The 13,352-nt window shown below is 51.6% G+C and overlaps 1 protein-coding gene across 1 annotated transcript in view; it reads left to right on the forward strand.

Moving 5' to 3' along the window:
• Positions 1-13,145, forward strand: part of HAX1 (HCLS1 associated protein X-1) — a 19,822-nt gene extending 6,677 nt beyond the window's left edge. Inside the window, exons 5-8 of the mRNA XM_015419132.1 lie at positions 1,365-1,474; positions 7,414-7,531; positions 9,324-9,418; positions 13,045-13,145. Of these exons, the coding sequence (XP_015274618.1) occupies positions 1,365-1,474; positions 7,414-7,531; positions 9,324-9,409 (314 nt within the window). The 3' untranslated portion in view covers positions 9,410-9,418; positions 13,045-13,145. The remainder of the gene's footprint in view (positions 1-1,364; positions 1,475-7,413; positions 7,532-9,323; positions 9,419-13,044) is intronic.
• The last annotated feature ends 207 nt before the right edge of the window (positions 13,146-13,352 follow it).

The raw sequence follows: 13,352 nt of genomic DNA on the forward strand, positions 1-13,352 counted from the left end.
AGCGGTTCCTCAGTGGAACGGGCTTCCTCGGGAGGTGGTGGGCTCTCCTTCTTTGGGGGTTTTCAGACAGAGGCTAGATGGCCATCTTGACAGCAATGCTGATTCTGTGAACTTAGACAGATCAAGAGAAGGGAGGGCAGGAAGGGTTGTGTAATGATTTCATGTTTAACTGTGTGTGTGTGTCTTTAAAAGTTTGGTTGCATCACTGTATGATAGTCTAGAGTGGTTGAAACAGGCAAGTGGTGTGATTGGTGAGTGACAGAGAGGGGGAGGGGTTTTGGAAGTGAGGCTGTGTGGAGGATATGTATGTCTATCAGTAGTGACAGAGATTTGACAGTTGATGAAGACAGTTGATGTTCAGTTAAGAAGTTTTGGTTCTGAGTTCTGTGAAAGAAGCAGGAGTTCAGTTCTCTGTGTATGAAAGAAGTGAGAAGCCATTCTGTGTGAAAACAGTTAAGCTGTCTGTTGATGTTGTTCAGAGAAGAAGAAAAGTTAATAAAAAGTCTGAGTGACAGACTGTAGTGAACTTATAAGACCTTGAGTAAAAGGTTACAAAGTTACTTGAAACATCCCTGTCAGTAAGGGAGAAGCTTGTGAGAGACACCAAGCAATTGTTCAAATCATTCACATTACTGTTTACATTGTTCTACCCTCGTATTTATGCTTTATTTAAATAAATCCTATTTCATTCAAGTCTGCCAGCTCTGAAAGAAATGTCTCAGGAAACACATAGACCCTCATGAAAGCCTAAAACCCTCGACCTACCTACCCAGAAATAGAGAAAGCATAAAGGTTTGGAAATCCTTTTTAAAATTTCCTGGTGGCAGCCGGATATATACAGTACAATAACACATAAAGAACACTTTTAAAGTAAAACCAGACCTCCCCAGTTAAGGGGTCGTCACAGGTTGCCTCAGTGCTTAGTTCCTTACACGCCCAGGGAAATGCTGGTTGCCATTTTGGGGTCAGGAAGCAGTTTTTCTTCAGGACGTTTTTGATCATCTTCTGGGCATGGAGCAGAGATCACTGGGGGGGGTGGGGGGGTATTTGTGGATTTCCTGCATTGTACATGGGGTTAGACTAGATGACCCTGGAGGTCCCGTCCAACTTCATGATAATACGATGTCATGAGGGTCTCAGAAGCAGGATCAGCCCCAGTTAGAACATGGATGGGAGACCACCAAGGAAGTCCGGGGTCGCTGTGCAGAGGAAGGCAACGGCAAAAACACCTCTGTTCGTCTCTTGCCTCGAAAAGCACACCGGGGCTCCCCGTAAGTTGGCAGCAGCTGAACGGCGCTTTCCACCCCCCAAGGAAGCGACGAGAACACCTTCCTCGTGGCGATGCTAAATTGTCTTTCCCGCAGATCTGGACTCGCGCATCACATCCGAGGGACTCGAGACGATTCTCCCGCCAGCTCAGCCTCGGTCTTATTTCAAAAGCATCTCAGTCACAAAAGTGGTGGCCCCGGATGGGGTGAGTACGGAAGCTCTACCAAGGCCAGGGAGGGGGCATGCGCTCCAGTCAGTGTTCGGTTTGCAGGAGACAGAGGGTGGAATCTAGGGTTGCAGACTCTGGGTTGGGAGATTCTTGGAGATTTGGGGAGGTGGAGGCTGGGGTTTTGGGGAGCGGAGGGACTCCAGGAAAGTGTAATGCCGTACAACTCATGGTGCGGAGTCGTTTTCTGTTGCCCCAGGAGGTCGGACCAGAACTGACGAGTTGAAATTAAATCTGAAGAGTTTTCGGCGAAACATTAGGAAGAACTTCCTGACAGTTCGAGCGGTTCCTCAGGGGAACAGGCTTCCTCGGGAGGGGGTGGGCTCTCCTGCTTTGGAGGTTTTTAAGCAGAGGCTAGATGGCCACCTGACAGCCATGTGGATTCTGTGAGCTTAGGCAGATCATGAGAAGGGAGGGCAGGAAGGGTTGCCTCAGGGCTTAGTTCTCGTGGCCCCTTCTTTCACGCCCAGGGAAATGCTGATTGTCACTCTGGGGTCAGGAAGCAATTTTTCTCCAGGCCGGTTTGTCTGGGGATCCTGGAGGATTTTTGTCATCTTCTGGGCATGGAACAGCAGCCATTATGGATGTGGAGGGGGAGGTATTTGTGAATTTCCTGCATTGTGCAGGGGGGTTGGACTAGATGACCCTGGAGGTCCCTTCCGTCTCTATAGGTCTATGATTCATAAGCAGCCACTTTCTCCTGAGGAACTGATGTCTGTCATCTGGAGATCAGTTGCAGTTCTGGGAAATCTGCAGGCCCCGTCTGGAGGTTGGCAACCCCGTGTTGGGTCCCATGTAAGATTGTCACACGCACCGTAGTCTTTGAGCAAGCAGAGATGCTGGAATTACTCCTCGCACCGAGTGAAAACGACTGTGTTGCCGCAATGTTTTCCACGCGCGCGAGGCATACCGCAGCGTATTTCTTCCAACACCATTTCAAAGGCAGATGTCATAAAAACCCCATGCCACAACCCATCTGTCGTGCATTCCATCGTTCTGTAGGCACATTGCTCTTTCATTAAAAATAAAGCTGAAGAGCAGCTGTGTTGCCGCAGATGTTGCGTTGCTGCCGGCGTACGCAGGACTTCGCTAGGAACGTTTTCCATTCCATCTGCGCATTGCGGGAGCCAGCCCAAAGGCTGTGGTCATGTCGCAAACTGAGGAATCGGATTTCGAGCAGACGCCAGGTCTCATCTCTGACTCCTGAGAACGTTCCCTTGGATCTTTAAATGTGAAAAAACCAACAGGTTTCTAGTCCTCATGGCAGTAAAAAGGCAGTTTGAAATAGGAGTGAGGCCAGATCTAGGGAGGCGGCAAGCTGAGATGATAACAGGGAGGAGGAACACGGAAGTGGCAGAATTTCAGATTCTGGGGAGAGGGAAGTTCCCTAAATTAATGCCCTGACCTGGATAGCTCAGGCTGGCCCCATCTTGTCCGATCTCGGAAGCTAAGCAGGGTCGGCCCTGGCTAGAATTTAGATCGGAAACCTCCAAGGAATACCAGCGTCGTGAGGCAGAGGCAGGCAATGGCCAACCACCCCTGAACGTCTCTTGCCTTGAATGGCCACTGTAAGCCGGCCGAGACTTGGTGGCAAAATATATGTGTGTGTTCATGTGTAAAGTGTCGTCAAGTCGCTGCCGACTTCTGGCGACACCATAGGGGGTGTGTGTGTATACATGGTGTATATATATTTGGTGACGCTCTGGTGTCTGGGCAAAACTCTGTGGTAGAGTCTAAAAACCGGAGTGACATCCCCTACATGCCTACATCCAGGGCTTTTTTTGTAGAAAAAGCCCAGCAGGAACTCATTAGCATATTAGGCCACACCCATGACAGCACAGCTCATTAGTATATTAGGCCACATCCCCATGTTACCAGAAGTGTGGTCATCCAGCCACACCCACCTTTTGCTTCTTATTCTGTTTACCTTGTTTGTTGTCAAAACCCAGGGCTTTTTTTGTAGCAGGAACTCCTTTGCATGTTAGGCCACACACCCCTAATGTAGCCAATCCTGATGAGTTTCTGCTGTTGGGTGTGGCCTATTATGCTAATGAGTTCCTGCTGGGTGTGGCCAACTTGGGAGCCAGCCGGAACTCCGTTCCTGTGCGTTCCTGTCCAAAAATAGCCCTGCCTACATCACTTCCGGGTCACGTGGTCAAGTTGCGTTAATTTCCGGCGTTCCTGTTCCTGGTAAGTGTACCCCCCCCCCATCCCTGACAGGCTGCTCCAAGGGACCTGGCACCTCTACTTGAAGGACATTGTGCTTCCCACTTTCCATGGGGATCCGCTGACTCGGTCAAGAGCCTAGGAGTTTTACCAGAACCCGCATTTCTCTTGGAGAAGCAAACTAATACAGCTGCAAAAAAAAAAAAGGCCTTTATTTAGTATCCGCTGTTGTCACGGGGACTCGAGGCGGATTACAATATAATCATGGGATGGGACTTCCAGCAAGCAATGCGATGGGATTTGTATTGTAGAAATGTGGAATCAGCCAGAAATCTGAAAACAGAACTGAAGCAAAGCCACAAGCATTAACGTGGCACATTAAACGATAACAAACTGACATAGAGGCATCCTAATTACGGCAAACTGTACTCAGTAGTATAGACCACAGTAAACAAGAACATAAGGGGAGCCCTGCAGGGTCAGACCAGTGAGGGTCCCTCTAGTCCAGCATCCTGCCTCACACAGGAGCCTCAGCCAGTGCCTCTGGAAGGCCAACAACAGGGCAGAGAGGCCGAGGCCTTCCCCTCAGAAGAACATCAGAAGAGCCCTGCTGGGTCAGACCAGTGAGGGTCCATCTAGTCCAACATCCTGCCTCATACAGTGGCCTCAACCAGTTCCTCTGGAGGGCCAACAACAGGGCAGAGAGGCCGAGGCCTTCCCCTCAGAAGAACATCAGAAGAGCCCTGCTGGGTCAGACCAGTGAGGGTCCATCTAGTCCAACATCCTGCCTCATACAGTGGCCTCAACCAGTTCCTCTGGAGGGCCAACAACAGGGCAGAGAGGCCGAGGCCTTCCCCTCAGAAGAACATCAGAAGAGCCCTGCTGGGTCAGACCAGTGAGGGTCCATCTAGTCCAACATCCTGCCTCATACAGTGGCCTCAACCAGTTCCTCTGGAGGGCCAACAACAGGGCAGAGAGGCCGAGGCCTTCCCCTCAGAAGAACATCAGAAGAGCCCTGCTGGGTCAGACCAGTGAGGGTCCATCTAGTCCAACATCCTGCCTCATACAGTGGCCTCAACCAGTTCCTCTGGAGGGCCAACAACAGGGCAGAGAGGCCGAGGCCTTCCCCTCAGAAGAACATCAGAAGAGCCCTGCTGGGTCAGACCAGTGAGGGTCCATCTAGTCCAACATCCTGCCTCATACAGTGGCCTCAACCAGTTCCTCTGGAGGGCCAACAACAGGGCAGAGAGGCCGAGGCCTTCCCCTCAGAAGAACATCAGAAGAGCCCTGCTGGGTCAGACCAGTGAGGGTCCATCTAGTCCAACATCCTGCCTCATACAGTGGCCTCAACCAGTTCCTCTGGAGGGCCAACAACAGGGCAGAGAGGCCGAGGCCTTCCCCTCAGAAGAACATCAGAAGAGCCCTGCTGGGTCAGACCAGTGAGGGTCCATCTAGTCCAACATCCTGCCTCATACAGTGGCCTCAACCAGTTCCTCTGGAGGGCCAACAACAGGGCAGAGAGGCCGAGGCCTTCCCCTCAGAAGAACATCAGAAGAGCCCTGCTGGGTCAGACCAGTGAGGGTCCATCTAGTCCAACATCCTGCCTCATACAGTGGCCTCAACCAGTTCCTCTGGAGGGCCAACAACAGGGCAGAGAGGCCGAGGCCTTCCCCTCAGAAGAACATCAGAAGAGCCCTGCTGGGTCAGACCAGTGAGGGTCCATCTAGTCCAACATCCTGCCTCATACAGTGGCCTCAACCAGTTCCTCTGGAGGGCCAACAACAGGGCAGAGAGGCCGAGGCCTTCCCCTCAGAAGAACATCAGAAGAGCCCTGCTGGGTCAGACCAGTGAGGGTCCATCTAGTCCAACATCCTGCCTCATACAGTGGCCTCAACCAGTTCCTCTGGAGGGCCAACAACAGGGCAGAGAGGCCGAGGCCTTCCCCTCAGAAGAACATCAGAAGAGCCCTGCTGGGTCAGACCAGTGAGGGTCCATCTAGTCCAACATCCTGCCTCATACAGTGGCCTCAACCAGTTCCTCTGGAGGGCCAACAACAGGGCAGAGAGGCCTCCTTCCTTGTAGAGTATCAAAGGGGACTTCACAGTGTAAGCCAGGGGTCCCCAGCCGTTTTGACCTTCGGGCACCTTTGGAATTCTGACACAGCACGGTGGGCAGAGCCACAAAGCGGCTTCCATAAAATGGCTACTGCAGAAGGCAGAGCCGGCCACAAAATGGCTGCCGCAGCTTATCTTCAGTCACACTGTGCAGAGCCCTGTGCCGTGGTGGCAGCTGCCGCCAAAGCACCGTGTTTAAAAATCTGCACGACCAAACAAATCGCCAAAAGGCAATCAGAAGCGTCGCTGGGCAAAAGCCCCACCCGGCCCGGCCGGCTTTCTAACACCACTTGGCGGGCACCGGGAAAGATGTCAATGGGCACCACGTTGGGGATCTCTGGTGTAAGTCCATGCAGTTGACAGAACAAAACATCTGATAAGAGACGTAATGGGAATAGGGTTACAGAAATCTGAAAACAGAGCCCTGGTTGTGATACGTTCACAATGCCAAAAGATGGAATTACACAGATAGATAACAGTGTAGTGAGAGCAAGGTAATAATAGGAGGGCTATAAATAACGGACATAAAATCAACAAACAGATGCAGTCCTGTACGGTCCTAGAGAGCCCTGCTCCTGCTCCCAGGTGCTGAAACAACAGCCACCTGGGCCAGTCAGGAGTCTCCAGGGTTCTAGACCTTTTACCAGAGGAGGAGGAGAAGAAGAGATTGGATTTATACCCTGCCCTTCACTACCTGAAGCAGTCTCAGAGTGGCTCACAAACTCCTTCCAGAGTTGATTCCGCACTCCTCCACCTGTAGCTGCTGGTGTGACCTTGGGTCAGTCACAAGTTCTCTCAGAGCTGTTATCTCAAGAGCAGTCCTCGAAAGAGCTCTCTCAGCCCCACCTACCCCACAGGGTGTCCGTTGTGGGGAGCAGTCTCAGAGTGGTTTACAAACTCCTTCCGGATTTGATTCCGTGCTCCTCCACCTGCAGCTGCTGGTGTGACCGTGGGTCAATCACAAGTTCTCTCGGAGCTGTTCTCTCAGAAGTCCTTGAAAGAGCTCTCTCAGCCCCACCTACCCCACAGGGTGTCCATTGTGGTGAGCAGTCTCAGAGTGGCTTACAAACTCCTTCCGGATTTGATTCCGCACTCCTCCACCTGCAGCTGCTGGTGTGACCTTGGGTCAATCACAAGTTCTCTCGGAGCTGTTCTCTCAGGAGAAGTCCTCAAAAGAGCTCTCTCTCAGCCCCACCTACCCCACAGTGTGTCTGTTGTGGGGAGGGGAAGGGAAAGGAGTTTGTAAGCCGCTCTGAGACACCTTTGGGTAGTGAAGGGCGGGGTATAAATCCAATCTCCTCTCTTCTGTATATGGATGACACAGTGTCCATGCGTGCAGCTTTTTAAAGCATTTATTTTATGAAGGCTGGCCATCAAAGGAAATAATATGACCCAGCTTGCCATCCCCCCCCCCCCCCCCCCCCATCTTCTTTCACAACAAAAAAAATTAAGACAAAACACATCCGGGGGGAAAGGATCCGCCCGGAGTCCTATCGGGCAGTGCTTTCAGGGACCCTAAAACCGTGCCACCGAAGACCATCGCTCCCATTATAATCCTCTGGAAGTTCTGTTTAGTTCGCTTTTAGCTACCGACCGACCTCTTCTCCGTAAAAGTGACCCTCTCCGTTGTCGCTTCAGACTGTGGAAGAGCGCCGGACAGTCCGAGACAGCCAGGGCCACGAAGAGACCGTCGTCACCCGGCAGGGTGGAGGGGAGCCGTACCGCGGTCTCGACGGAGGCCAGCCGGGCGGGTCAGGTGAGTTACAGGAGGAGGGAGCCCCTCCGAGGGTGTATTCCGGGGGAGGGCCTTGGGAACTCATTACCCCAAGCGGTCGATGGGGCTTTGTGTACTGCAGTTCTGCAGTGGCACCAGCACACAGAATCTGTCGTCCTAAGAAGGCCAGATTTCATATTTTTTTTTTGCCTTTTAAAAAAGAGGAGGTTGCTAGTCCTTATGCTTACAAATGAACTGAGTGCGACGGACAAGTGATATAAAGAATCCTGGCCGGGACAGGTATAATTTCAGTATCCTCTCTGCAGCCCTCAGGGTCTTTCTGTCACCGCAGGGGTATGATACCCTCCCTCCCCAAGTTTATGGCCTGATGTCAATATCAGGGATGGGGGGGGGGAGTCTTCCCCTTCCTTAGGTCATTCGCTTCCTGGGCATCATAGTAAAGGTAAAGGCTTCCCTCGCTCGGAAGCCAGTCGGATCCGACTCTCGGGGGCGGTGCTCATCTCCATTTCCAAGCCGAAGAGCCAGCGCTGTCCGAAGACTTCTCCATGGTCACGTGGCCGGCATGACTAAACGCCGAGGTGCACGGAACGCTGTTACCTTCCCACCGAAGTGGTACCTATTTATCTACTTGCAGTTTCTTGCTTTCGAACTGCTAGGTTGGCAGGAGCTGGGGCCAGAGACGGGAGCTCACTCCGTCATGCGGCACTCGGGTCTCGAACTGCCAAAATACAGACCTTCTGGTCTGCAGCACAGAATCTTAACCTCTGAGCCACTGCGGCCTCCCATAGCTTTTCTTAATTTTAAAAGCAAGTTCCTAGTCCTTATAGGCTGCAAAAGACAGGCTCGAAGGTACGTGAAGAATGCCAGCGGAAATCTCAAAAGCTAGAGAGAGTGGGCAGTGTTAAATTCCCGGTGCTGGTGGTTGGGAGATTTCGGTGGCCTCCTGATCTCATTGCTCTTCTCCTAACTCGCACAGGGTTGCCAGACCCCCCTGGTGGAGGCAGGGGTCCCCCGCTGGTAGGTCCTGCCCCACAGCCACCGATCAGCTGACTGGCGGGGGGGACTTACCAGTAGGAAGAGGAAGGCCTAAGCCACGTCGCTGGAGTCTCACAGGAAGTGACATCATCACGCCAGCAACGTCTTGGTGACGCCCTGGTATTTGTGCGAAAATGCTATGGTAGAAGCGGGTTTTACCATAGAGTTTTTGCCCAAATAGCAGAGTGTCACCCAGAAGTCGCTTCCTGTGAGATAAGCATATGGAGCAGAGGTCCATCAGTGGCTATTAGCCACAAGGTATAGATAGGGGCTCTGGGGCAAGTGATGCTCTGTCATCTTAGTGCTTGGGGGGGGTCAACAGTGGGAGGGCTTCTAATGTCCTGGCCCCACTGCTGGACCTCCTGATGGCACCTGGTATTTCTGGCCACTGTGTGATACAGAGTGTTGGACTGGATGGGCCTTTGGCCTGATCCAACATTGGCATCTCTTATGTTCTTATGTTCCTGTGCGACACCGACAATGTGGCCTAGGCCTCCTTCCTTCTACTGGTAAGCCCCCCCCCAATCCCTAGCAAAGCATGCGTTCTGCAAATGCAATTTTTTAAAACAAAAATCGCAGAATCCATTCTGCAGAAAAGAAGAGACTTTGTGCCAATTTGCTGAATTGTGCAGGTCACAGAATGCCAGTCCCCCCCCCCCTTGGGCCGTGATCTGGTGAGAAGAAAAGGATAACGGTGCTTTGGGTGCCGATAAACAGGTCGTGTGGATGAGCCCATTGGGCCGGTGGTCTCCCTTCCTGCTGACTGTTTCTCCGCTAGGCGACTTGGCACGCCCGAGAGAGAACATGGACGACTCCTCTTCCATCCTGGATGTCTTCTTCCGCCGCTGGTTCCAGGGCCGATAGTTCGTCCCGGTGGGTAGTGGGGGGGGTGTGAAACGTGGGAGGGTAGGAGGTCCTTTTGGAACCAGCCCCGTCCCTTTAGAACAACGGTTTTCAGCCCCTCCACGTGGATCAACCCTGGTACGTTGCGGAGGATGTTGGGTGTGCGTGTCTTCCAAGGTGCACGCTAGGGATGCCAGCCTCCAGGTGGGACCTGGGGACCCCCCAGAATTACAGTTCGTCTCTAGTGCACGCCCAATTGAGTTCAGGCAGGGTACTGGTCAACAATGTTCCCTCTAAGCTGTGGAGTCTGGTGACCAAAAATTCTACTTCGTGAGCTCCTGGCATTAAAGTTGTGAGCCAGCAAGTTGGCTGCTGCATCAATTAGTTTGCTCTGGAGCCCTCCTTCCTGAGCAAAGACAAAAATGTGTGAGCTAGAGCCTAAAAAACTGTGAGCCAGCTCACACTAACTCAGCTTAGAGGGAACCCTGCTGGTCGATCCATTAGGCCTTGTGCATGAATCAAGGAAGTGACCAAGAACACACCCAGTGCTCTCCATGGCTGGGCCTTCATAGGGCAACCTTTGTAGGGAGCTTGCCTGCCCTTGGCCTTGCTGATTTTCTTCTTGGGGGAACCTTGGTGCGTACAGGCTGACTGCCCCAGGCCAAAGAGTTGCAACACAGAGAGGTTAGTTCCCCAGGCAGAACATAACAGCAACATGCGACGCACAGGCTTGAATCAAAACGTAACTGAAGAAGCCCGAGTCCAGGTTAGAGCAGTGTCTGAAATGACACACCGTGGTTTGCAATCAGTTGGCAAACAAGAATCGGGAATCACCATTTGGTGGGTTTCCCGTGGTGTGTGCACATGTTGGGGTTTGGTGTGACATTGGACTTGACAAGCCAGAGTTGCAGGTTGTCCACTGAACAGCCACTGGAATGCTAAGCAGATAAAGAGTGAAAGGGGACAAACAGCTGCAAACCAGGGTTTGACAACATATTTGGAAGCTCAAATCATGGTGTGCAGGGGTCTCCATCATGGTGCCCACCAAGACCTTTCCTGTTATCTGCGTTTTCAGAAAGTGACTAGGGCCAGGTGGGGCTTTTGCCCAGCAAGCCTTCTGATTGGCCACTGGAGAATTGAAGAAGAAGAAGAAGAAGAGATTGGATTTATACCCCGCCCTTCACTACCCAAAGGAGTCTTAGAACGGTTTACAATCTCCTTTCCCTTCCCCTCCCCACAGCAGATACCCTGTGAGGTAGGTGGGGCTGAGAGCGCTCTAAGAGAACTGCCCTTGAGAGAACAGCTCTGAAATAACTTGTGACTCACCCAAGGTCACACCAGCAGCTGCATGTGGAGGAGTGTGGAACCAAACCCGGTTCTTCCAGATTAGGTTCTGCACTCCTAACCACTACATTCCAAACTGGCTCTTAGACTGGCTAGTAGATTTCGAAAAACATTACGGATCCTGCCAGAGCTCAAGGATCGTCACTGTGTGACTAAAAGTAAGCTGCGGCAGCCATTTTGTGGCTGGCGCTTCCTCCTGCTGCAGCCATTTTGTGGCTGCACCCACTATGTAGTGTCAGAACTCCAGAGGTGCCCGCAGCTCTGTTGGGGACCACGATGGTATGGGTTCTGAACTTTGGTTTGTGCAAACTGTGGTTTGTCATGACATCTGGATTGACTGACTGACTGAATTGCGTTCATTCTAGTCCACCTTTCTCATTCAGGGTGAAGGCAGATTCACAGAATCATAGAGTTGGAAGGGGCCATACAGACCATCTAGTCCAACCCCCTGCCCAGTGCAATCAGTAGGAGGAGACAAGAAACAGGCCTAGGATCACAGAAACCTGAAACCAAGCATGGTGTATTTGGAATGGTACATTAAGCACCACAGAAAATGCCATTGCATAAGTCGCAAACAGCACTGTGGAAGGAAGAGAACGCGTACTTGAGGAATAGCCCTTGAAGAAGGAAAGGGCTCAGTGGTAGAGCACCTCCCTTCCTTGCAGAAGGTCCCAGGTTCAGTCCCCGACATCTTCAGTTACGGGGATCAAATATAATTCTGGGTATAAACTTTCGTGGGCATGCACACTTCAGGTATCTGAAGAAGTGTGCATGCACACAGATGCTTATGCCCAGAATTAAACTTTGTTGGCCTTAAAGGTGCCCCACTGGACTCAAACGTTGTTCTATTGCTTCGGACCAACATGGCTACCAACCTGAATCTAAGGATCAAGTAGTAGGTGATGTGAAAGGGTTGAGTAGCAGGTGATGTCATTTGAGACCCTGGACAGCTGCTGCTAGCAAGAGAAGACAGTACTGACTTTGAGATGTCAAGGGTCTGATTTAGTATAAGGCAGCTTCAGTTTGGTGTAGCGGTTAGGAGCGCAGACTCTAATCTGGGAGAACCGGGTTTGATTCCCCACTCCTCCACATGCAGCTGCTGGTGTGACCTTGGGTCAGTCACAAGTTCTCTCGGGAGCAGTTCTCTCAAGGGCAGTCCTCAAAAGAGCTCTCTCAGCCCCACCTACCTCCCAGGGTGCCTCTTGTGGGGAGAGGAAGGGAAAGGAGATTCTAAGCCGCTCTTAGACTCCTTCGGGTAGTGAAGGGGGGGGGAGAGCCAGTTTGGTGTAGTGGTTAAGTGTGCGGACTCTAATCTGGGAGAACTGGGTTTGATTCCCTGCTCCTCCACTCGCAGCTGCTGGATGACCTTGGGCAAGCCATAGTTCTGTCAGAGCTGTCCTTGAAAAAGAGCAGTTTGTGTCAGAGTTCTCTCAGCCCCACCCACCTCACAGTGTGTCTGTTGTGGGGAGGGGAAGGGAAAGGAGTTTGTAAGACTCCAAGTGAAGGGCGGGGTATAAATCCAATCTCTTCTTCTTCTTCTGTAAATCCAATCTCCTCTTCTTCATGTGTGAGTGTATATTTTTTTTCTATTAACTCACTGCACCAGCTTCAAATATAAGGTAATCTGTTTCACACACTGCCAAAGGCCCTTTAACTTGTGTTTTCTCTCAGAGCCTTCAATTCAGTCCTCAGGTGGCTGGGCCCGTCTCCTTGAATACACTCACGATGCGTTAGTTTTGATTGAACACCACTCAAGCGTACTGAAGTGCATGTCGTGGTTCACTTCTAATCTGACAGCAGTGGGGGGGTGCAATTTAGCTAAGATGGTCCTTCCAGTTATGTAAAGGAAAAGCCATCCCTGGTCGGATCCTGCCTGTTATCAATCATGCCTTGAAACCGGAGGTCAGAGTGGCATTCTGTACTTCGTCTAAGGCAGGCGTCCCCAACGTTTTTGAGCCTGAGGGCACCTTTGGAATTTTGACGTGTTGTGGTGGGCGCAGCCACAAAATAGGTGCCCCGAAAATGGCTGCCCCAGGAGGTGGGGCCAGCCACGGAATGGCTGTTGTGGCTTACCTCCAGTGGCCACTCAGGAGTCTTGCTGTTCCAAAGCCCTGCCTGTTCCCCCTTTAAAAAACATTTGGTGGGCACCAATAAAGGTGTTGACAGGTGCCTTAGCGCCATAGACATAACGTTGAGGTCCCCTGGTCTAACATTTAGGCACTGTGAAAGAAGAATAGAGAAGCAAAGGGTGTGTGTACGTGGGATTTTTTTCTTTCTCTCATGACCTGCAATTGTTTTCTGGGTTTGCACAGAGCTTCCACATGGCTCCAAGAGACAAACCGTAGTTGTGCCTCCCCAAGCCTTCTTGGATGTCGCTGGCTTCCTGCCCTCCTGTGTTCTGGGAAGACCTCGCAGCCCAAAAGGATATAATAAAGTCTCTATTTATGCTTGAGGTTTGTCTGTGTGATCTTCTGATAGCCAAAGCTTTCCTCAGGCAGGGGAGGAGTAGGCGTAGGGCTCTTTAGCTTGGAGAAACAACGGCTGAGGGGTGACATGATTGAGGTTTAGAAGATTATGCCTGGGAAAGAGCAGGTAGAGAAAGAGGTACTTTTCTCCCTTT

The sequence above is a fragment of the Gekko japonicus genome, unplaced genomic scaffold (assembly GCF_001447785.1).
Source record: "Gekko japonicus isolate JY-2015 unplaced genomic scaffold, Gekko_japonicus_V1.1 scaffold25, whole genome shotgun sequence".
NCBI lineage: Eukaryota > Metazoa > Chordata > Lepidosauria > Squamata > Gekkonidae > Gekko > Gekko japonicus.